The sequence below is a fragment of the Erigeron canadensis genome, chromosome 9 (genome assembly GCF_010389155.1).
Source record: "Erigeron canadensis isolate Cc75 chromosome 9, C_canadensis_v1, whole genome shotgun sequence".
In the NCBI taxonomy this organism is placed as follows: domain Eukaryota; kingdom Viridiplantae; phylum Streptophyta; class Magnoliopsida; order Asterales; family Asteraceae; genus Erigeron; species Erigeron canadensis.
Window position 1 is genome coordinate 27975094 of NC_057769.1, and position 23967 is coordinate 27999060.

The window sequence follows — 23967 nt, forward strand, 5'->3', positions numbered from 1 at the left end:
GCTAATCTCAGCCATAAATTTGCTTTTACCTTAAAACCTAAAAATTACAATAAGTGGAAGACCATGCTACAGCCCTTTCTTGAACCACCAATATGTTTGGTTACATTGATGGTACTATCCCGTGTCCCCCGGAAACCATTACTAATCCAGCTTCGGGTTCAGGTGAAACTCTTCGCCCGGCTTCCACTCAATCCAATCCTAACTACAATACATGGCGCCACAATGATGCTCATATCCGTACCATTCTTATCAACACTGTCTCTGAAGAATCCCTTTCTTATGTGAAAGGTAACACTGCCAAAGAACTCTGGGAAAATCTTGAACGGGGACATGCTCCACATACCCAATCTTGTGAATACACTCTCAAATCGCAACTCATGCGTATTGAGATGAAGCCTGATGAACTGCCTACTGCTTATGTTGACCGTGCTATTGCCTATGCCACTCAGCTGCACAATATTGGTAAGGGTTTTGATGAACCGGATCTTGTTATGTTGATTATTTCAGGTCTTCGTGAAGAGTATAATGGGTTGAAATCCAACCTCCTTGGCCGTGAAACTTCTGTGTCTCTCACTGACCTGCTGGCTTTGCTGTCTGATCATGATTTCATGCTTCATCGTCATCAGCCGTCTTCCTCCAACCCATTTGTAACACCCCAACAAGGTGGAATCATGGGGTATCACAAGAAAAGCACAACACGACATGGAAATTATGTAGAGTAAAACTAAATGCATAAAAGGATCAAGTAAATCCATACGAACCATTCAGTAGTGCAAGTAACTGGGTCACATCTATGCATAAACCCCAAATCGGGAATAATGAATCACGGATCCAAGAAGTCCAAGTCCATAACCAATTCTAGCATAATCAAGCAATCAATCATCCAATACATCTTTAGGCTAACCTGTTCACCTGAAAAGTGTACTAAAACAGGTCAATATAAAGTTGGTGAGTTCGTAGGGACAAGTAATAGGAAACATGTGTGTCGGGATAACAACCGTTACATTACAACCAATCATTCATATATCACATACACGTTACACGATATCGTTATCAACAACGTTGTGCCACAAATGTGGACTTACTCGTTATGCCATCAACATGGCGGAATCACGTCATACCACAAATCGTGGGATCATTCGTTATGCCATCAACATGGCGGAAATCACGTCATACCACAAATCGTGGGCTCATTCGTTATGCCATCAACATGGCGAAATCACGTTATCACAACCTCATTCATAAATACGTTTACGGAAAAACAAGTACACTTTTCACCCCAAATATAAGAGAAAACGGGGCTACGAAAACTCACCTTGATTGGATGTGCAAGCTATGTACAAGTTATAATCGATTTAACGTCCAACAATCGCTTAGCGTGCACCACCTATAAACATATACATTACAAATCAAGTGTCGAACCCTAAGTAGGTTTTAGAAAAGCAAATCAATCTTAGAGGACAATTGGGACTTAACTCGGTTACGTCACAACCCTAAAGTGTCTTGTTGGTTCAACCGAATATGAACAAGGACACTTTATCACATCATTTTTGAAAATGGCAATGGATTCAAGCTATAAGGATTATACCATGATAAAGTAGACTCTCTAACGATTCCAACGATAAGTCATATGCCTAAAACGGACTTACGGATCAAAAGATATATGTATTTATGTATATAGTTTGACTAAAAATCTCAAGTTTGGTTCCAAAAGTGACTCACGACTTTGAACGAATGGTTTGTCTTGTGTAGAGCACCAATAAGGTCATAAGAGGACATTCCGGAAAGGTCGGGACGATCCTAGGATGCGAGAACCAAAGCTAGGAAAAAGTTAAGTGATTAAAGCCTCCTATTGCGCCGCAACTTAAGGTTGCACCGCAACAGGAAAACAGAAATTTAAGTTGCGCCGCAACTTGTCTAGTTGCGCCGCAACACACCCAGTTCTACACCTGCACGAGCCAAACACCCCCAAAACACTCATTTTGACCCCATAGTCGACCAAGGAAGGTTCAAGACATGTTTTGAAGCACAAACCAACATCATTTTACATAAACAAACAAAACCCCTATCATAGATTCGATTCATAACATCATACAAATCCGGATTCGCCCCAAATTCAACCAAAACCCTAATGAAACCCTAAATCAACCCAAATTCATTTAGATCCAACATAAGGAAGTTATCTACTAATTAAAAGGAACATTTTGAGCTAAAGATTACTTACCAATTCGCCCCGGAGCTTCAAATCCGTTTTTGGAGTTCTTGAGAAGGATGAACATGCTTATAACCCAAAATTCTTGAAGTTTTGCAAGAGATTATTGTTATACTTTGATTTACTAACACGTTTGTTACTACTACAAGTTGAAATCCGGATTTTTAAAGAAGAAAAGAAGGAGATGATGATAAAAGGGGGTGTTTGGTCTTGCTTTGGAAGAAAGAGAGAAAAGAGATAGAATAGAGAGAGAGTTGTGGAAGAATGAATGAGTGGAGGGTGTGAGGTGGGGGTTGGGGGCCAGCCTAGAGAGGTCCAAAAGTGGCTCCCGCTCCGCTAATTTCGACAAATAGCTATTTGTTAATCATTTAAATGCCAAAACGAACCCGTTAACACATTTAACTCAACGTTACGTTAAAAATGTCAAAACGTTTTGGAATTTATCATTTAATCGTACCTTAAATTTCGTTTCGTTACAAGTCAATATAGGTCAAAAGTCGCAAATGTTACATCATTCCCCCGTTAAAGGAATTTCGTCCCGAAATTCAATTCTACCTAGACTCGTTAAATAATTGGGGATACCCGGCTTTTATTGAATGTTCTCGTTCCCCTGGAAATTCGGGTTCACGCCTAACTTTACATCGCATCTCAACATTTGTATACCAAGTATTCTCTAGCTTTTTAGCTTCTAGATTTAAGATTTCTATCAACTCTCTTACAACCTTTAACATTTTATCAACACGGATTTCTCAAAGAGACACATGAAGTGTTGGATTCGGCAAACGCTTCCAAAGATTACAAATATGAATAATATTATGAACTCCACTCAAGTATTGAGGAGGGCTCCAAACAATACACTACCGGGCCAAAACGTTCTAAATTTTGTTAAATGGTCCAATAATCCTTGGACCCAATCTACTACGTTTCACAAAACGAACGCCCCTTTCTACGGGGACACATTCAACATCACAAAATCACCCCTTCGGATTCGAGGGATGTTCGTCTCACGTTAGCATAATTCAATCGTCGTTCTCAGGCTACTCTTGACTTAACTTTGATTTGTGAGATCACCTTTGTCGTTCAAATAACAAATTTCGGGCCCAATGAATTGACTTTCACCAACTCCCGTCCAAGCTAACGGTGGACTACACCTTCTTCCATGCAAAGCTTTAAATGGAGCTATTGGATACTAGCATGATGACTATTATTGTAGAAGAACTCGTCTAACGGTAAAATGCACGTCCCGATTTGTCACCAGGCTTTGATGGCACAACATCTTAACGTATCGTCAAGCGTTTGAATCGCTTATTCTCCTTGACCGTCGGTTCGCGGATGGAACGTCGTACTCACATGAAGTCGAGTACCCATCTCCCTTTGGAACGCCTTCCAAAACTTTGAAGTAATCGGGTATCCCGGTTGGTTTTGACGGAAATCGGCACTCCAAGTCTGGATATTACTTCTATGAGATACAACGTGCCATGGTGTCAAAATTATCATCTTCTCGGATGGCTAAGAAACGAGCCGACTTAGTCACCCGGTCAATTATCACCCTTCGATCTAGGTAACTCCGTGATGAAGTTCATATCAATTCGTTCCCATTTACACTCCGGTGTTATTGACTGAACTAGTACATCGGGTGGTTCCTCGTGATTGGCTTTTTACTTGCAAACACGTGTTGCATTCACTAATGTATCTTGTAATGTCTTTCTTTATTCCCGGCCACCAACACGAGTCTCTTAGGTCAAAATACATCTTTTTGGACTCCGTGTGAACCTAGTCGCCCGACTTGTGAGCTTCATTCATCAGTTGCATCTGAAGCCCATCATAAATGGGGATCCACAATCATTCAACCAAGTATAAACCGCCATCGTCTTTTCTATCAAATCGTTCTTCGAAGCCCTCTTCGTTGCATTATGTTCAATCCATTTCGGTTAAAACCATGTGGAAGGCTTACGTGATTGGTATAGGTCACACTCTTGGTGCATATAAGTAATGTCTTCAACATTTCAAGCTAGACATGACCGCTCAACTCTGATTCACGAGTCGGGTAATTCTACATCAAAACACAACCTTTGCCTGGATGCATCACAATAAACGACAAAATCATCAGTTCCTTCGGGCAAGCTTAAGATTGGTGCATCACACCACATGTCTTTCAACAATTGTAGGGCTTGCTCTAGCTTCTCACCCTGATCAAACGTCTTTCTCGTTGAGTCAACAAAGTTAGAGGAGGGGCAATCTTCAAAAAGCCCTTAATGGATCATGTAATGTCGTCTCCAATTTTTCCACCGTTTCAATTCCACTTGGGTCTACATGAATTCCTTCCTTGCTTACTACGTGACCAAGAAAGTGAACCACCTCGAGCTAACATTCACACTTGGATAACTTGGCATACAATTTTCTCTTCCCGGAGCAACTCTAAAACTTTCCTCCAACATTTCGAATGATCTTCTTTCATCTTAGAGAAGACAAGGATGTCATCAATGAAGAAGATGGCAAACTTATCCAAGTAGGGTCGACACACCCGGCTCATCAAGTACATGAACATCGGATAACGAAAGGACCAATAGTCCTAATAGACACCTATGGATATATCCATACAAATTAAGCATGCAAAAATAAATAGGTGCAACATAAGACGGCGTTCAAGCTGCAAAAAAGACAGCTCTTAAGCTGCAAACATGGTTAATACTACCAAGACAAGTTTCAAATATCCACAAACATTAACAATAAATTATCCAAAACAGCATTACAAGCTGTTATCAAAAGAAGATTGTTTAACAAGGGCACATTCGCCATGACAAAGGAACGCAGGCCGTCATTAAGGGATAGCAGCAACTTCAGGTTGAATTACATCGGGGGTGATATTGAGCAGGTCTTCCACAGCAGCATTGGGATCAACAACAATTTTCTCCATAAACGGAAAAGAAGCTTCCTTCCATTTTTGGTCAGCAACCTCAAGGTCCAGAGAAGCAGTGGCAACAAAATCACCTCTGCAACGAAGGTCACACTTACCCTCTGCAGCAAACTCCTCCAACACGGTGGACCTTTCCTCTGCCCTCTCAGCGGAAGTCAAATTCCCCAACAGCTGCCCGACCTCATCACTATATAGTAAAGATTTGCTCACATAGGGAATGACCTCTGTAACCAACCTAACCCTCTCCTCCTTCAACAAAACAACCTGATCACGTAACGACTTAGCAACCTCACGCTATGCAGCGAACTCATCCTGCAACTTCAACATTGCTTCATCATGAACAATTGCATCTGCCTTCAACAAATTAATTTGTCTCCTCAAATCTTGAACAATATCCGATGCTTCAACAGTAGTGACAAACGGGCCTCTCTAGCCTTTAAATCTTCAATTGTTGTTGACAAGGAATGCATCTCCAAATTCTTGGACCTAAGATCAACAGACATCCTGGAAAAACGCCTTGCAATAACAGCATCAAGGTACGTATGGAACTGACGATCTTTTTTAAAGACACGAAGGAATGTCTCATTGTCCATATTGTCGATTTTCTTAACATCTTCTGCATTCATGTCCTCACCATTCAACCAATCTAAAATCTCTTGATCATGGAGGTCTACAAAGAAGGAATTTTTTGTAAAAAAAAAAAAAAGCAAAAACAAAAGAAAAAATAGGAGATAACAGGAAAAGAATCTTCCCGCACCTGACTTTGGAGCAGCAGGTTCGCGAAACGTAGTATCTTTGTCGCTCTCCACAAATTTTTTTGCTCTTTAAAAGACGACCCGCAACAGACTGGGCAGCACTTGATCCAGGAACATCCCTCTTCTTCTTACTTCTGCTAGAGGTAGGAGCAGGCACAGTTTGGACATCAGACATATCAATGTTCAGAATGGGAGGGTTTATAGCACTTGAAACCTCAGGATTCTCATTTTGAATACCAGACGAACCAGCATCAGCAACCAGGCTTCCCTGTTCTTCATTATGAGGTATTATGGTTACCTCCTTCACACCTTTCTTCACAAACTTCCTAAAAGTCATATCTGCATACGACAGAGAGCAATATGTCATAAATAAATGATTACTCGACAACAAGTACAAATAGACAAATTGGTCTTCACAAAATTCAGCCCTTACCATCAATTTCTACACTCCCAGGTGGCAAGACATATATCAGTCTTGCCTTATACAACACATAATCAGGATAACAAGCAACCTTTCTGGGATTCATCCGGATCTCCCGACACAAATCACCAACCACATACTCAGGAAAGGGATTTTCAAAATCTTTATGAATGCACAATAACTTCCTATCAGTCACAGCCTCATAACCAGCAGGGATCAAAGATGCTCTCATAAACACAAAATCGCTTTTCCAATCACGAATGTCAAAACCACCTCTCTTAAAACAACCAGCTTTTGATCGATTACCCACAGTAACCCAATCCCTAGATGGATGTGTCTGTGCAAAATACCTAAACAAATCTAGGGATGGTTCGCCACCATATGCTCTACACAAAACTTCAAAAGCAATTATTCTGGATAATCCTAATGGTGTGATAGTAGAGATGTGGATATCGAAAAAATCAAGAACTTCAAGCATAAAAGTAGAAAAAGGGTATCTGACATTACCATCAGTTACTGATTTAATGTAAAACCCGACATACCCATCTGGGGGAGTCAGTATGGTATCGCCATCAGATGGTATTTGGAACGATGATATTTTCCCACGAAAATATTTATCCACAAACTTCTCTACCTTAGGCCAAATGACAGTCGACTCAGTCGATTCAATACCACCCTTCAACATCGAAACACTATGAATTGAAAGACAAAGACAGAAATTAACAAAGGAGCAGTTGCGTACCTAGTGATCGGATGATGTGCAAAGAAGAAACCCTAGAACAAGAAAGGGGAGTGTTTTTTCTAAAATACAGAGAAAATAAGTCAAAAACAAGTGGTATGGCTATTTATATGATCGGCTGCATGGAGTTTTCGCTCGTCGATCGCTTTCCTAGGGATTCGTGCAAACCTACCCCCTTAATTGGATATTGGAAGATAATTAAGGCGGTCTTTAATCAATTTTCATAAACAACCCCCCAAAGAATGAAGATTGATTAGATTTATTCCAAGGCAATATACATCTCGCGAAACATATCACCTCGGACTGGGGGGCTTGATGACATACCCCTCTATCGGTACGAAGGCCTTAACATAATGACTGAGATACGAAGGACCATTCATGACGAAGGATCCTGCAACAGCAAAAGATAAGAATCGTTCCCCTATAAAGTAGGGATTTGATCTTATCATCTCCAACTGATAATTGGGGAAATTATATCCCCGACCTAAGACTTAGGAAACCCTAAGCGGCCTACTTGTTCCTCAAGAACACTTCTCCTATAAAAGGAAGAGCCGAAAGACCTACTAGAGTCATTCACAAAAAATATAAAAAAAACCTATCTGGCGTAAAGAGATCAACTCTACCTTCGGGGAATCGCCAACAAACGAGTTATATCACCTCTTAGCCCATATCGCATAAACCTTGGTTTGGTACGCAAACAGTTGGGGTCCGGCCTAGAGAGGTCCAAAAGTGGCTCCCGCTCTGCTAATTTCGACAAATAGCTATTCGTTAATCATTTAAATGCCAAAACGAACCCGTTAACACATTTAACTCAACGTTACGTTAAAACATGTCAAAATGTTCCGGAATTTATCATTTAATCGTACCTTAAATTTCGTTTCGTTACAAGTCAACATAGGTCAAAAGTCGCGAATGTTACACCATCATTAGCCTTCTCGGTTTCTTCTGATGGGCAGCCCACTTAGCCTACTGCTACTTAGGCCACTACACCTTCTCCACCACCACCGGCTCATCTTTTGGCCATACAACAGTTGGCCACACAGTTCGGTTATAGCCTTACCCAAACACACCATCACAAGCTCTTTTTACTAATCGATCTCCCCGTGGCCGCGGCTCGTCTTCAACTCGTGGTGGTAGGGGAGATGTAAGGGCCACCCACCATGCTACTCCAGATTTTTCGAGTGTAGGAAACTCGGAGCCATATAATGGATACGGGACTTACTTCATGTTGGTAACGGTAAAGGGCTTCCCATTCTTCACATTGGTTCCACCAAAATATATTCACCATCTAAAACATTTTCTCTAACATTTTACATGTCCCTCAAATCAAACATAATCTATTATCTGTTCAAAAATTTTGTTTAGATAATAATGTCTTTTTTGAATTCACCCTTTTGTCTTTTATGTGAAGGACATGTCTACACGCACTACCCTACTCACGGGTCCAAGTAAGGATGGACTCTACTCGCTTGCTTTTCCTCAGCTTCAATCTATCCCCAAGACCGCTTTTACTGCCGTTCGTGCCTCTGCCTCTACCTGGCATCAACGTCTCGGACACCCACATCATCGTATTTTACAATTTATGTTAAATCATTATTCGCTTCTTGTTTCAGATAAAACTTTCAAATCTGTTTGTTCATCCTGTCAATTAGGAAAGTCTTCAAAGCTTTCCTTGAACAATTCATCTTTTCGAAGTAATAAAATTCTGGATTTAATTTACTGTGATGTTTGGGGTCTTGCCCCCACTTTGTCATTTGATGGGGATAGATACTTTCTTCTTTGTGTTGATCATCATTCCAAATATATGTGGATTTTTCCCTTAAAACAAAAATCAGACGTCTATTCTATTTTTAAACAATTTGTAACCATGGTTGAACGTCAATTTAATACAAAGCTCAAAAGTGTTCAAACAGACTGGGGGGGAGAGTTTCACAATCTCTCCGCTTTTTTTACATCCCTTGGCATTGTTCATTGTAGATCATGCCCTCATACGAGTGAACAAAATGGTACATTTGAACGCCGGCACCGACACGTTGTCGAAACCGGCTTAGCTCTTTTAGCTCAATCTTTTGTTCCTCAAAGGTTTTGGCACTTTGCTTTTGACACTGCCTTTTATCTTATAAATCGTATGCCATCCTCCTCCTCGTCTCTCAGATCTCCGTTTAAGCAACTTTACAAACGATCTCCTAATTTTTCGTTCCTAAAAGTTTTTGGGTGTCAATGCTTTCCGTACCTTCGACCTTACAATCCACACAAGATGGATTTTCGTTCCGGCACCTTGTATCTTCGTTGGATACAGTCCCGTTCACCATGGTTATCATTGTTTCGATCCCGTTCGTGACTGATTATACATTGCTCGTCACGTCCGTTTCAATGAATCTCTCTTTCCGTTTGAACTTACACCTACTCCCCAACCGGTTCCTACACCTGATCCATATTACTCATCTTTGGATGACGTGCCTACACTTGTTTCTGAGGAACCCGTATCCGCTCCTACCCCACCTGATCATCCACCATCTCCTGTTGTTGAGCCCATTGCTACCCCAGCCGAACCAATTCCTCCACCACCAACACCATCCACTACCTCATCTACCACTGACACCCCTCCTACCGTCCCACAACCTTCTCGGCAACGACCTTCTAACCTTCGGCAGAATCCCAAACAAACCACTAGGTTTGATCCTTCTACATTTCATTCCACCACTACTTCTCCTATCGATCCTGCTCCTACTACCGATCCTCCTACATCCGAGCCTATTACTTTTACTGTTGCCAACAAGTTTACTGAATGGCGTCGTGCCATGACAGAAGAATATTCTGCACTCGTTACTAATCATACATGGTCTTTTGTTCCCCCAGTTCATGGGGCTAATATTGTTGATTGCAGGTGGGTCTATTGGATTAAACGAGATAAAAATGGTGCTCTTATCAGGTACAAAGCCCAGCTAGTTGCTAAAGGCTTTACTCAAACTGCAGATGTGGATTATAAGGAAACTTTTAGCCCAGTTGTTAAAGCAACCACCATCCGTATGTATCTATCTCTTGCAGTTACTAAACAATGGCCCTTAAGACAACTTGATGTGCAGAACGCCTTTTTACATGGTAATCTGGAATAAACTGTTTATCTAAAACAACCACAGGGATTTGTTGATAGCACTAAACCGAACTATGGCCTTAAGCAAGCTCCTCAGGCATGGTTTATTCGATTTTCTGCTACTTTACATCGGTTGGGTTTCATAGGCTCCAAAACCGATCCATCTTTGTTTATTTATAATAGGGGGTCAGTGGTCGTTTATCTTCTTGTTTATGTAGACGACATTATTATAACTGGGAATCATATGCCTGCCATTGATCATGTTATTTCTGCTCTTAGCTTGGAACTTGCCTTGAAAGATATGGGAGACTTAGACTATTTTCTGGGCCTAGAAATTGTTCGTCGCGGTAAGGACATTATTTTGTCACAGCAGAAATATCTTCTTGAAGTCCTTGATCGAGCTGGTTTATCGGCCTTTAAACCAGTGCCACCACCTATGAGCAGCAGTACAGTTCTTTCCACTGATGACAACCCATTATTTACTGATCCGGCTCATTACCGGAAAATTGTTGGAGCATTGCAATATGTGACTCTATCTAGACCTGACATTATTTTTGCTTTCAATCGGGTTTGTGAGTTTATGCACTCCCCAACAGAAAATCATTGGAGTGTAGTTAAACACATACTTCATTACTTATAGGGTACGATTCATTATGGTCTTCTTCTAAGACATGGTTCTGGTTCTACTCTACATGCTTTTACCGACACCTCTTGGAACCACTTAGCTGCTTTCTCTGATGCTGATTGGGCTGGTTGTCTGGTTGATAGGCGGTCTACTGGTGGATTTGCCATTTATCTTGGCTGCAATCTTATTTCATGGATGGCACGAAAACAGAAAACAGTGTTCTGGTCGTCGACTGAATCTGAGTACAAGGCTTTGGGTGACACCGTTGAGGAAATTATGTGGCTAGAATCCTTAATGTGTGAGCTTGGCATCATCTCTTCGTCTCCTACAGTTCTTTGGTGCGACAATTTAGGGGCTACCTATCTCTCCTCCAATCCGGTTTTCCATGCTCGTACGAAACATGTGGAAATTGATTATCATTTTGTTCGGGAGAAGGTTGCACGAGGGGATTGTCTGTCAGATTTATTTCTACCACGTATCAAATTGCAGATATATTCACAAAGCCACTTGCTACTGATCGATTTAATTTTCTTCGGACCAAGCTTCAGGTCGTTCCCCGACCTCAGCTTGAGGGGGCTTATTAGCGAGTACATATATTTAGTCTAGGGTTGTTATTTTAACCTTAGTTAGAGGGTGCTAAGTGTATTTGTTTAGTTTATATAATATCTCTTGTAAACTCTCATTATTAATAATACAATTACCATTCTAATTCTTGACCAACGAGGGTTCTCATTAGTGTTTTCCATAGAACGCTATCAAAATTCTCGATCACCTTCATTTGTTGCCTCATAATCTCGACTAATGTCAACAAAAAAAAAAGAAGCATATATAATATTAGAACACAAACTTGAAAAAAACAGAGTTTTAGTACATATAAAAATATAAAACAAGCATATATTGGGAATTAAATCGTAACATGCTCCCTTCAAGAAGAAGAAAAATATGCATCTATCTAATTATCACAATTCACCTTAAGTAATACCTGCAACTTCTTCTATCTGTCCATCATCAAGAGAACTACTAAGGTTGTTGTCGAAAATCTCCAATGGTATCGATGCAGGCCAGGTGATGTTTGCTACAGATTTGTACTCACATCGCTCGTACTTTGTCAAGATTGATGAAAGCCCAGCTTTTCTAAATAGTGGACTCGCAGAAACAAGGTTGTGCAGGCCGTCGACACAGTCTTGTAAATCTGATGGCTGGTACCGAGTGTAATGCATCAAGTACGAATTCCATGGTTTCTGTGATGGAGTAAGTATAAATCTTGCTAAGAAAAAAGCGGATGCAGCAATGAGGGAAGGAGCATACCATGCAAATAATAATCGAGAAGAGACAACTCACATATGAGGCTATCATCACGGGCCGCCGCCATATTATCATCATCAACGCCCGATATTAGCCTTAATTAAGAAACATATTGCAGTAGGAGCAGCCATTTCAAACTTCAAGAGATTTAAAACAGACGATTCCATTTCCAATACCTCATCTTTGGAGTACATGCGGTTATCGTCCAAGTCGCACAAATATTCCACCCGCGGTACACGTCCCTCCTCGTACTTGGAAGCAATCCTGATGCAAGCAGAACCAAGCAAATTGAAACTTCGACCAACAATAGGAGTACGCGAAAGGTATCAAAAAATTTCTTGAAATGGTGTGATTTCATTTTGTTTTTGTCAAACAAGTTTCTTGAATTTTTTTTGTGAAAGTGGGTAATCCGGCACTCCTACTGCCGGACTCACTATTCTCACACGAGACTGGCATTGCCAATACTGGCCTCGGTTTGATTAGCGAGACCGGCACTCCCACTGCCGGCCTCGGTTCAAAGACGACAAAGGGGAGACAAGGTGCAGGTAGGTGCAGGCAAGGGGACGAGAAGGTGCAGTAGGAAGCAAGTTATTTTATTTACATAAAAAACAACATTAAAAACTAATGAAACAAGTTATTTTATTTAAACGAAAGGCAATTACATAAATCCTAACATTTAAAGGTTGCAATCGTTACGGTGGATTGAATAGTATGGCGAACCAAATCGGGAATCTGAAGAGAATACGTCACTCTCACCATCATTACGGTGGATGAATTCACCGGGCTCATAGTTAGGTGAGGCTGGAGCTCCAGGGTCTCGTGGTGTGTATTCCTCTCCCGGATCAGTGACGTAACCATTAGGCCGCCTACCAACCGGGCCAAATTCATGAAGATAGCTAAACCCGTGCTGAATTGTGCTCATCGTTGACGACTCAGCAAAGTAAGTTGGTTAATGGTTAATTGCAACCATTGGACCTTCTCCTGCAGGTACTCCTTGTACCTGTCGTCTAATTTGGACGGTTGGACCACTATGCCACGTTCATAAATCTCAGCCTCATACTACGACTTTTTCCCCTTCAAATGATCGACTAAAGTTGACAGCTTATTATTACATTTGTTATCATCAATACCGTGAACTCGAACCCTCTCATGTGCTCCAAGACATCTGAGATTTAGGGCTGAAGATGAACCTGCCATTTTTTTTTAGAAAGAAAGAAGGAGAGATGTGTCGACAAAAATGCAGTCTTCAATGTATATATAAGCAAAAAGCAGTCAAAAAAAAAAAAGATTCGAATGCCTCGTCCTCTTGCCTGCACCTTCTCCTCCTCGATGTACTGGCTTTGTCGTCTTTGAACCGAGGCCGGCAGTGGGAGTGCCGGTCTCGCTAATCAAACCGAGGTCGGTATTGGCAATGCCGGTCTCGTGTGAGATTGGCGAGTCCGGCAGTGGGAGTGCCGGATTACCCATTTTCGTAAAATTTGTTTTTCAAGAAACTTGTTTGACAAAAACAAAACAAAATCACACCATTTCAAGAAATTTATTGGTCCATGTACGCGAAAGCAATCCTCATACAATGTTTCGGGGGGCACCTTGTACCGTTCAACAACATCAACAAGCCAGTCTACTTGTTCTGCACGTAGGCCTGCCGGATGAATGTCTCCCGCCGCCAGCTGGACCTGAACCCTCTTCATGTAATTATGTGCAGGCATTTTCTTTTCCTCGCACGCTCTAAGATGCTCATAAAATTACTTGCTGGTTTCACACAACTCATCAACATCACTCCCCATCTCCATAACTATATAAATATAAAAAATAATATATATCGATCGATCCGAATTGATTTAAATAAGAAACCGAAACAACCCTGTTTTTAGTTCGTTCGTTCGACCACCTCACAAGATTTAGAAAAAGAAACCAAAAGATTTAATTGCCAATATTGACTTGGTTTGTTACGTACGGCACCTATTTAATTATTGCTTTTCGATCAATCCATGATCCTCTTTTTATATACACGAGAGCAAGTACCCGCCTGTTGCGGCGGTGAGATAGTGAGGGTGATAGGTCAAAGAATATGATAAATCATAGGAGGTTATATGTCATAGAGTGTCATAGCCAAATGTATTAGCCGTACGGGCTCCAACCTCGGATTTAAAAATTCGTCAAAAGTATATCGAATGACATCTCTAATGAAAGAACAGGAAATTTTAAGAACACCCATATAATTTTTATAATTTATCGATGTATGGTTTTTGAGATAAAAGATTTTGAAAGAATTATAATAATAAAATGATTTATGGTGGAGAGGGAAAGTTGTAGGCATTGATGTATAGTACATTATGTATTATCATGTGTACATTGTTGAAATTGAAAGTTGAAACCTTATTTGTTTTATATTTATATATATATATAGGAGAGATCGAGAGGAACCGACCTCCTATTTATTTACTTACCATATTTTAAACTAGGTGGTTCGACCTGCCTGATGGGTGGCGTCAATTTCTAAAACGTCTGTGTTTGTCATGTTTATATATATATTTTTTCTTTTTAAAGGCAATTAGGCATACCATCATATTTATGTTTACCCCGAAAAATGATGTAGGAATTTAACAACATAAATGTTAGAAAAGTTATAAAAAAAAAACATAAATTTACAAATATAGATCAGAAAAAACAAAAATACAAAAATACAAAAAATTATAGATTTAAAAAATCAAAAATAACAAAATACAAAAAAATAATAATAAAAGAAAATACAACAAAAGTATTTAGATACTTAAATAAACAAAGCAAAATCTTTTTTTAATGTTGGACTAAATCGGAAAGAAACATAAGTGGAGAGGGCAAACTGTAAATTCTGAAATTTTGAAAATATATCTCCATAAAGTTAAAGAATAAAAAAATTGGCATGGAGGGGTCCCGAACCCCAGACCTTTACTATAAGAGGTAGGTAGGCATACAACTCCTACAAACTATTTTACTTATAGTCTCATATACACAATATATATCTTATCTATTTCTATGATGTAAAAAGATAAAATAACTACTGATCACATTCTATTCCCATATTAAAGTAAGTAATTCTATTTCCTAATTTTGGAGAATATATTTTTGGTAATATCATTGACGAATTCCGTTATCCATTGTATATCCAACTTCAAAAAAGTCATGTCGCCTAGTAGTGACTCAAAAAGAGTACAGATACCTTATAAATTAATATTTAATAAATTAATAACTTCAATAAAATTAATAATTTATCAAGTCCTAAAACATGTATCTAAGTATTCCAAATTTTAGTTAAATGTATAGTCACTTTTTTTTTTATAATTTTATATTTATATTTATTTATTTATTTTTTATTTCATTATCATCATAACCTTTTAAATTTATATTGAGTTTATCTTTAAATTTCATCATTAGACTCTTATCATTTATTTTTCTTTTCCAATCTTAAAAAAACTCAAAAATACAATGTAAGAGTTTTGGCATTGTTTACTCGTATGCAACAATAAGTTGTGAATAATTCTATCCTTAAAGCATCCTCAACTTCGTCAACATTCGGATTTTGAATGGTATCCGTCACAATTGTTTTCATTGTTTTAACCCTCATAACATTAGCAAGTGATTCATATCTATTTTGTGTTGATGATGCATACCCGTAATCAAGGTCTCATGCATACTCACGAATATCTTCTCTAAAATTTACATCAAAAAATCTGTTTAAGTTAATAATAAATTATTAATTAATCGATATAATAATATCTCGTTAAATTAATAAAATATGTTACTCATAACACAATTTATAGAGGTTTGTATATAATAATCTTGGTTAAAAACAATTGATGATTGATTGAATTGTTTCCAATTTTACCACATTTTGACATATTAATTTCAAAATTGAACATGGGATCACGAGAACAATTCTTATATGTTTCAGGCATCGTTAATATTGATACATGCTTCGGTCATTTCAGATCTTTATGCGTTGTTAATCCCACATAAGATCTCTAATAGTATCAATGGGGTGGGTTACAGCGTTTTTTTTTTCTTACTGTACTAGTATATGACGAAAATGTGACTTTTTTATATTTGAGATTTCATCCATTTATTATTGATTTTTCAATATTTGAATATAGGGATGTCTAATATGTTGTTAACAGCAATTAGACAGCTGTTGTTGCCTTCATATTATTGATTTAACATGCTACCCTCACATTATTAATTTAACATGTGACAAATAGGTAAAAGTAGAATTAATGCTATTAACAACATTTAATATTTCCCCTTTGAATATTCCCAAATAAAAATTAATGACCCTCTTCACACCAAAAGTATCACATACAAAAATACATATCATATCCCTCTAAATAATAAACTCCCCACCTCAATTTCCACCATTTTTACTTCCTCTTTTTGGCATTTGGTATGTCTTCTTCAAGAACATATTTGCAGCACTCTCATTTCTATAACACAACACCCTCAACATCGTGTTTGCATCGGTACTGCTCCATTTTCCGGACGTCTGAGGCAATGAAAACGTTTCGGAACCATCACAAACCAAAGTACTAAACTCATTCACCAAGTCATCCGTGGATCGTCCCATCAACCCCACAACTCCATCCACTGTCTCCGCCTCTTGTTCCACCACATCCTCAACAATCAACCCTTCTCCACACGTCGAGAAAAGCATCTTCAAACTCTTCAAATCCTCTTGGATCATCTTATTATCGTATTTTGTAAAGCTCCTTGAGGCACCTCCTGCTAACAAAACAGTTAGGAATGCATAGAATGAGGCTTTCATTAGCTCTTTCAGTGCTAACGGTTGAGCTTTATCAGTCACTATTGCGGTTAGTAATGTAATGTTATGTTTCATGATCTTAAGAGCGGGTGCGATTCTTGAAGTTTCGACGTCTCCAACGTATAAACTTCCATAGAAAACCGAGTTTGAGTCAAGGAATACTAAGCGGTATGCTGCAACTTCTGATACATGTGTAGTGGCAAATTTAATGGCTGATCGGGTTTTCTCAAAATATGAGCTACCAAGTTGTCGACTACCACCAATAATGATCCGAGGTGAGATAATTGCAAGATGTTTGTCAAGCGAATTGAGTTGGGAAAAAATGTAGTGTAATGTATTGATACGAATGTAGAGACGTTGTGTCCCACGGCTAGTGGATGGTCTAGCATGATTATTGCCTTCTTCAAAGCTGATTTCGTTTGGATTTGAGCCCATAGCACTGCAAGGTACCCCTGCCTTTCTCCATAACTTGATAAATTTTGAGTCACGACCACATCGTGTTAGAGAAGGCAAGGCGGGAATATAGCTTTCTTTTGATCCTAGTTATGAGAAAAATGTAAACAAGTTAACAGATTAAACATATTTGTTGTTTAGGAACATAGTAATTATCAAGTTAGATGTTCTTACCACATGATGCAGCAAGATTTATGTAATCCTGTAAAATATGTTCAATGGCGTCAACAAATTCGTGAACCAAATCTTCAGAGACTCCAATTGGGATGTTAAAGAACGAATCAATGGCGTCTTTGGATTGTTTCACCAGCTCCATAGCTGATTGTGCGTAAGGCTCACTTTTTGACTTGGGGTTCCATGTCTGTACAAAAACAAGTAGTGGCAAAAACATTAAACTATAACATCAATCTACATGCAGCAAGATGGGTGGGTTTAACAGGTTGGGTAAGCTGCTGAAATGAGTTCGGCTTGGTCATCTTGGGTGGACCCAAAAGACCCCTCTATTTCACTTCAATATGCAGTGGCATGACATAGAACTATACTAATTACTGTAGTATTATAAATCTTTTGAGCAAAACAACTTTCAAATGTTGCATAAGATAAAATAGACTTCAGTGACTTTCAAGCTCATTTGACCCGTTTCCCTTTTAAACATTTTTCTTTATTCAACCCATTTGACCTGTTTGAGATAAAATCACAACCCACAGCGCTCCATTCTTGACATAAAAGATAAGTTGGGCCTACACAATTCTGATGTCAAAAACAAAAACAAAGAGAAATATAGTATACATACTTCGGTTTCTTTGGCTGTTTGAACAACATCTTTGGCTCTCTTCAAGCATTCTTGAATCCAATGTCTCAAATACCTTAATACAATCAAATCAACATCATAAGGAACCATCTCTCTCACGATCGTCTTGCCTCCATCTTCACATTCTACAGAGTCTTCCACCACCATATTGACCAATGCCTTTTCGAGCTTATCAGCCTGTTGAAGAACAGTAACGGTCTCACTGGAAATCATGGGATTAGCAGCCAAATACTGTCTCAACAAGTTTCCATAGCATGCATGTATAGTTACAGCTGCAACTCCAGCTGAGATCGGGTGCCACTTTTTCAACACGGAGCTAAATATTCCCATCTCTCTAAGTGCCAATTCTTCGCTTCCTTTTGCTATTTGTATTAGTTTTTCGCTCTTTTCTTGTAATGTCATTGATTCATTTATCATGTTTCCGTTATCCAACATCTGTTGCACATATTGTACCATATATAAGTAGATTATACTACCAAATAGAGGTGGCAAGATGGAAAGTCTAGAGGGTTGTAATTTTGTCATACAGGACAAAACAGGCCAGGTTGACCCATAAACACTGAAATCTAAATATCATACAAAATGGGCTTTTTTTAATTGTTATCAACTTCATCTTGTACCTATTGTTTTTTGTTTTTTTCATTGAGGAAAAAACACAACCCATATGGACCACTTCTTGAACATAGTTCAAATGGAATAGGGCTGGGCTGGAACAAAAAGATTAAGAATAATGGAGCAATAACCGCCCAGGCCTAAATCGGTTCTGTTCAAGTTTAGAAACTACTTGGTCTCAAACCAGACAACAAACAAAGTACAAACTTTTCTGGGACTCGCTGCACGCCACCCTAAATTTTTACAGTTTAAGATTCTAGGGAAAAAAAAACGATTGCAGATGGCCAAACAAAACCATGAATTGGTTTTCATAAAACTCTAGAGCCGTGATCTGGACACAATATATCCCTCTAGCCCCGTACAGGTTCTTTAGTTTTGTCAGCATAAAACGATTTCAAAATACCCCTATTTATAAGTAAATGGGTCAAAATCTGCTACTCTAGTGCTTTATCATATTCATTCAAACTAAAGATGTGTCATATCAAATTTGGTATACCTTTGCAAAGGCATTCCTTAAAGAGGATCGGATATAACGATCAACGTTGATGGAATCTGAAGTTCCCTTTATGGCACCCACTTTATACCCAGGCACGTCTTCCTCCAAGATCTTGGTGGCAGAAAAAACAAGGGGAAGCATGTTCTTCATTAACTTAACCGTTCCCCTGTTAAAGCTTTCATGGTAATCAAGCAATCTGTTTTCCAACCATTTCTTCATAGAATACAACATCGCCGACAACATGTTTAGATATATGGGATCGTGGTCAGCTTTCTTGGCATCATAAGCGACCTCAGTTAGCATTGTCAACGAGGCACCAAGCAATTCGTTCTCCACTTGTCCGGTTATAACATATTGTTCAAAAAGTACCCATGTTAAACACAAGTTGTGTATCGCTCTTGTGATGCCTAAAGTTGGCCATGTTTTCTTCATGAGCTCCAAAAGCTCATCAACCTCATCAAGAACACATGTTTCATCTTTCAAGTCGAAAATGGACCGAAGGAGGGGAATGTAGATGTTTATGTTTAGTGGGTAGCCATCAACCCAATGACAGACGTCTGTCGGGGCTCCATTTGGGCTTCTCCATGAGAGAGAAACCACACAATTACTTAAGGTTTTCATTGCTTCTGAGTTTTTATTTGTGTCAATGGGCTTGACTTCACTACCATGAATGATTTCTCGAAGGCGCTTTGCAAAAGTGTTGGTTTTGCCTAGGGGAATGGAAGGGTGATCTAGGAGCCCGGCTTCAAGGATCCTGAGTTGGCGTTTTTGCCAAGTGTGGTACTCATTTGTATCATTGAATTCGGACAGCTTTATTTGGCGGAGGAGCTCTAATGGCAAAACTATCGTATTTGCATGTCGGCCTGTCTGTTTTTGTATACAACATACAGTAGTTTATGATTAGAACATTCAAAACTGAAAATGCCAAAATGGGGTGGTAAATTGCAGGCTAAACGGGCCATTTTTGCCACATAACAAAACGGGTATGGTCGGGTTAGGTTGACCCAAAACATTTTTCTAATGCAGAAGTTCTACATGATTAATAAACTAAACCATTTATGTTAAAACACAATGATTTCTGATATTTTACCGTTTCATATGATGGTTATAAAACATAACCCCAACCCAGTTACTCATTAGTAAATTAGTCGAATTTGCTAAAAATTATTGCTTTATATTATGTTCAAGCAATAAAACATCAAGCATATCTATAGAAACTGTATTCTGTACTATATTGGTAATAAGAAATGAAGGTTACTTGGCCAACGAGGGTTCTCATCAGTGTTTTCCGTAGAGCGCTATCAATACTCTCAGACACCTTCATTTGTTGCCTCATAATCTCAGCTGATGTCAACGGTCTTCTCGTCGTGCCACGGCTTGGCAAAGTCGAAAACGATCCCCTTGGGCTCTTAGGGCTACAATTATTACTATATCCACTAGGAGATAATGGGTTCGACCCACAAGAGTTGCTCCTTCGTGTAGGAGTACGTTTCAACATCTTCAAACCAAGCACCCTTTTTGTTCGGCTAGTTACTGACATGCCTACCCCATTACGAGGTGAACGAGGAGACCCGGGTGATCCAGGCGATCCGGGTCTATGTTCTCCATTGTCAGACAAATACAAGGTAACGGCTGTATGAGTTCCAAAGCCTGGGGAGGAACGACAGGCAGTAAAGAATACTTCATAAGCGGTCATGCGAAGGTCATCGTGGTCAAGGCCATCAATGTTTCCAAAAGGGAACGAGAGGTCATTGTTGGCATCGAGACAAATTGGTTCGGCCTGAGGGATGGGGGAAGATGGGACCACAATGTGGTTGGCGGGGTCTTGGAAATATTCATGGCGGCTTAAAACCGCCATGATGGAAGGATATCAGGGCGTAAAAGGGTGAAGAGGGGCGGGGTTGTCTGATTCCGTCGAAATGTCAAAATGAATTTCGACGGAATAGACAAAAGTGAGAATGTTGAACATATGTATCTACACATAAGAAAACCAAGTATCAGAAATTAAGGATTTGAGAGAAAGATGCAATAACGTCCACTGTCTAGCATTTCTTGTACCACATGATGCAAAGGTTGTCAAAAATAGATATTTTGAACAACAGAATATTACAAAATCACCCCTAGATTACACATCTATGTGTAGCTTCAGTCCCTGGAGATGTGTCTATTTCATTGTGGTCTGGAATTAAGTTCAGAGATCGATCAACTTGAAAGATCTGGTAGACCATTAGTACAAGGATTTTAAAAACTGGAGTAATATACTCGAAGGGAAGAAGCAAAGTGTAACCAAAATTTGATTAAAAATTTAAAACATATTAGTGTACACATGACAACTATCTGCAAGAGTAATTTTTCTCCTGTTCAATTATATAACCAATAACGTTTCACACTATGATCAAGTACTCTATAATACGACAGAACATCAAGATTCAAGAATATTAACTGAATAGTATATGCAGCCAAGAAAGCTGGTACGTGTAAGATCTACATTATGATACATATGCAAGCATCCGATTCTTCATCTTCTGAATCACTCACGTCACTGCAGCCCCAACATGTGTAATCAAATGAATATAAGATTAGCATCAAAAGACAAAGTTAATGTTTAATCCAAGTTCAGATAAAACACAAGTCATCAGGTTTAAGAGAGTAAGCAACTGAAAACCAGCTACAAACGATCATTAAGCATGGACATAACGTATAAGATCCACCATGAATAGATTAACTAGAGCTACACTGGTATTAATATACGAGCCTAAACATTTTGAACCAGTAAACCAGGACCAGAGTGATAAGAAATAAGACGACCAAGAAATGTTTTCATTTTATCTTCATTAAGGTTGAAACTCTACTTTTGTCAAAGACACTCACATGATTAGTACAGCCACATAGGCCCCCTTATTAGCTTAAAAACATCATCTATACTCATCCAGAGAGCCTAATATGACTTGGTGCAATGAGTTTCGATCCAAGTGGATTTTGCACCCTGCAAGCCACTCAAAGAGTGTTTGGAACTATCGATATGCCTTTTCTAAGTGATTATCGCAACCATTAAATTAACAGTCGGGAGACTTTGAATGTTGACAAATGGAGCTAAAGTGGACAGATGCAATAAGTTTTGACCACAAGTAGATCTTGCACCCTCGCAAACAACTAACTACACTAAAGACTTTTTACGATGTGCTTTTATTACAACTTAATCACTTTAAAATCAAATAAACAGATGACAAAAATAAATGATACTTCGATGAGTTCACATTAATCTCAATAATTAACTTGTAATGGCAATTCCTTAGTTGTTTCCCCAAAAATCTGATTATAATAACAAAAATTAATCAGGAATATACTATGCACATGTGAAGAACCATACAATTAGAATGAATAAGATACAATGCACCTAAAAAATAAAAATAGACACATCATCAAGAATAAGCATGTCCTTAGAAGATCCAAATCTAAAATCTAACTAAGTTCAATAAAATCTCAGATAGTACTATCTAGGCACTTAGTATATATCATCAAATCTATATTGTATCTTCTTGTTATACTAGAAATGAATGAAACCATAAACATAAACCAGCTAGAACACTATAGAAAATATTGAAAAATGTAAAAAACAACAATTTTTATGGATGTACCTTGGCTGATATTCCAAAACTTCAGTAAGTTTAGATCCATTTCTATCATTCCACTGCACTTTCCTCTGTTTCTTTCCTGATTTTTTCTTCGATAATCCGCCTTTTTTAGGCAATAACAATTTCTTAGATTCATCGACTTCATCTTCTACTACCTTTTCTTGATTCCCATTCACCATGAGCTTTGATTCCACCCCAGAATCATCCATTTACACATAAACTAATTATCAAACAAACAAAATGTATATGCCGATTTTCGCCACAAGCTAAAAACTTTCACTCCAAAAAGAGGCCTAAATCATCAGTCAAAAACTAAACTTGATTATGTTTATACCAAAAGATTGATGGTCAAACAGTCTTGATCACTCAAAAAAGTCAACGGCAAGATATCAAGAAACACTGCACTATTGAATTGAAATTGTGCCCAAAACATCAACTTCAAGAAAATCTAACACATGCCCACTATAAAGGTTACAACTTTGACAGTTTTAAACAAACCCCAGAAGATATTAAGCAAGATTTTGGAAGATAATGATGGGTTTTATGAAAAAAGTAGAAAAAAATGAAGTTAAAAGAATCAAGATTTAGGGTTTTTTTGAATTAGTGTTAGAATGGAATTTGCAGAAACCCTTTAAAATCAGAAAGAAATAATTGGGGCAGAGTGTGTGTATATACTATACATACATGTATGTGTGTATGTATATATGTAAATAGAGTAATTAGTATGTGTATTTTGTACTATTTAAAGCGTTTGAAAGATAGATATTTAAAAATAGTGGAATATACATACAAATACAATACAATAATTGGTGGGATATAAAATGGGAATGTGGAGGTGGGTCCAGATGAAGTGTGATCAATGGTTGAGAGATAAAAATCGGAATTGAGAAAAGAATAGGTCGTTAATTTCGTTATCATTGTGTGTCCCGCCATTACAAGATTAATTGGTTGGGTTTGTGTCACAATTCTTTTGTTTTGTGGTTTTCTTCCAAAAAAAGAGTTGGTTGTAAGGCTGCTCGTAGTAGAGAGCATCGACGAGCTGTGCTCTTCGCCTCTTCCTCAAAGACCTTATTGCTACCAATCCCTTTTTTTTCTTC

General features: G+C 38.6%; 2 protein-coding genes across 2 annotated transcripts; both read right to left on the reverse strand.

The window, feature by feature from the left end:
* Positions 1–16355: 16355 nt before the first annotated feature.
* Positions 16356–21446, reverse strand: LOC122582965 (protein unc-13 homolog). Its single transcript, XM_043755401.1, has 5 exons — positions 20494–21446; positions 19236–20102; positions 18110–18562; positions 17491–17677; positions 16356–17402 (listed from the first exon to the last, which is right to left on the reverse strand). Exons 1-5 carry the CDS (start codon positions 21091–21093, stop codon positions 16450–16452), a joined length of 3060 nt encoding a protein of 1019 aa, XP_043611336.1. The 5' UTR covers positions 21094–21446; the 3' UTR covers positions 16356–16449.
* A 70-nt stretch (positions 21447–21516) lies between these two features.
* LOC122582966 lies at positions 21517–23531 on the reverse strand. The gene is made up of 2 exons (XM_043755402.1): positions 22874–23531; positions 21517–21777 (listed from the first exon to the last, which is right to left on the reverse strand). The coding sequence occupies exons 1-2, from the start codon at positions 23077–23079 to the stop codon at positions 21720–21722; spliced, it is 264 nt and encodes an 87-aa protein (XP_043611337.1). The 5' UTR covers positions 23080–23531; the 3' UTR covers positions 21517–21719.
* Between the last annotated feature and the right edge of the window lie 436 nt (positions 23532–23967).

Excerpts from the sequence above, each read along its gene's own strand:
- LOC122582966 (XM_043755402.1), bottom strand. The coding sequence starts at position 23,079 with ATGGATGATTCTGGGGTGGAATCAAAGCTCATGGTGAATGGGAATCAA. Across the intron at positions 21,778-22,873 it reads GTTTTGGAATATCAGCCAAG|TGACGTGAGTGATTCAGAAG; the intron begins GTACATCCATAA and ends TTGGGGCTGCAG.
- LOC122582965 (XM_043755401.1), bottom strand. The coding sequence starts at position 21,093 with ATGGCGGTTTTAAGCCGCCATGAATATTTCCAAGACCCCGCCAACCAC. Across the intron at positions 18,563-19,235 it reads TAAGGAATGCCTTTGCAAAG|ATGTTGGATAACGGAAACAT; the intron begins GTATACCAAATT and ends TATGTGCAACAG. Across the intron at positions 17,678-18,109 it reads AAACAGCCAAAGAAACCGAA|ACATGGAACCCCAAGTCAAA; the intron begins GTATGTATACTA and ends GTTTTTGTACAG.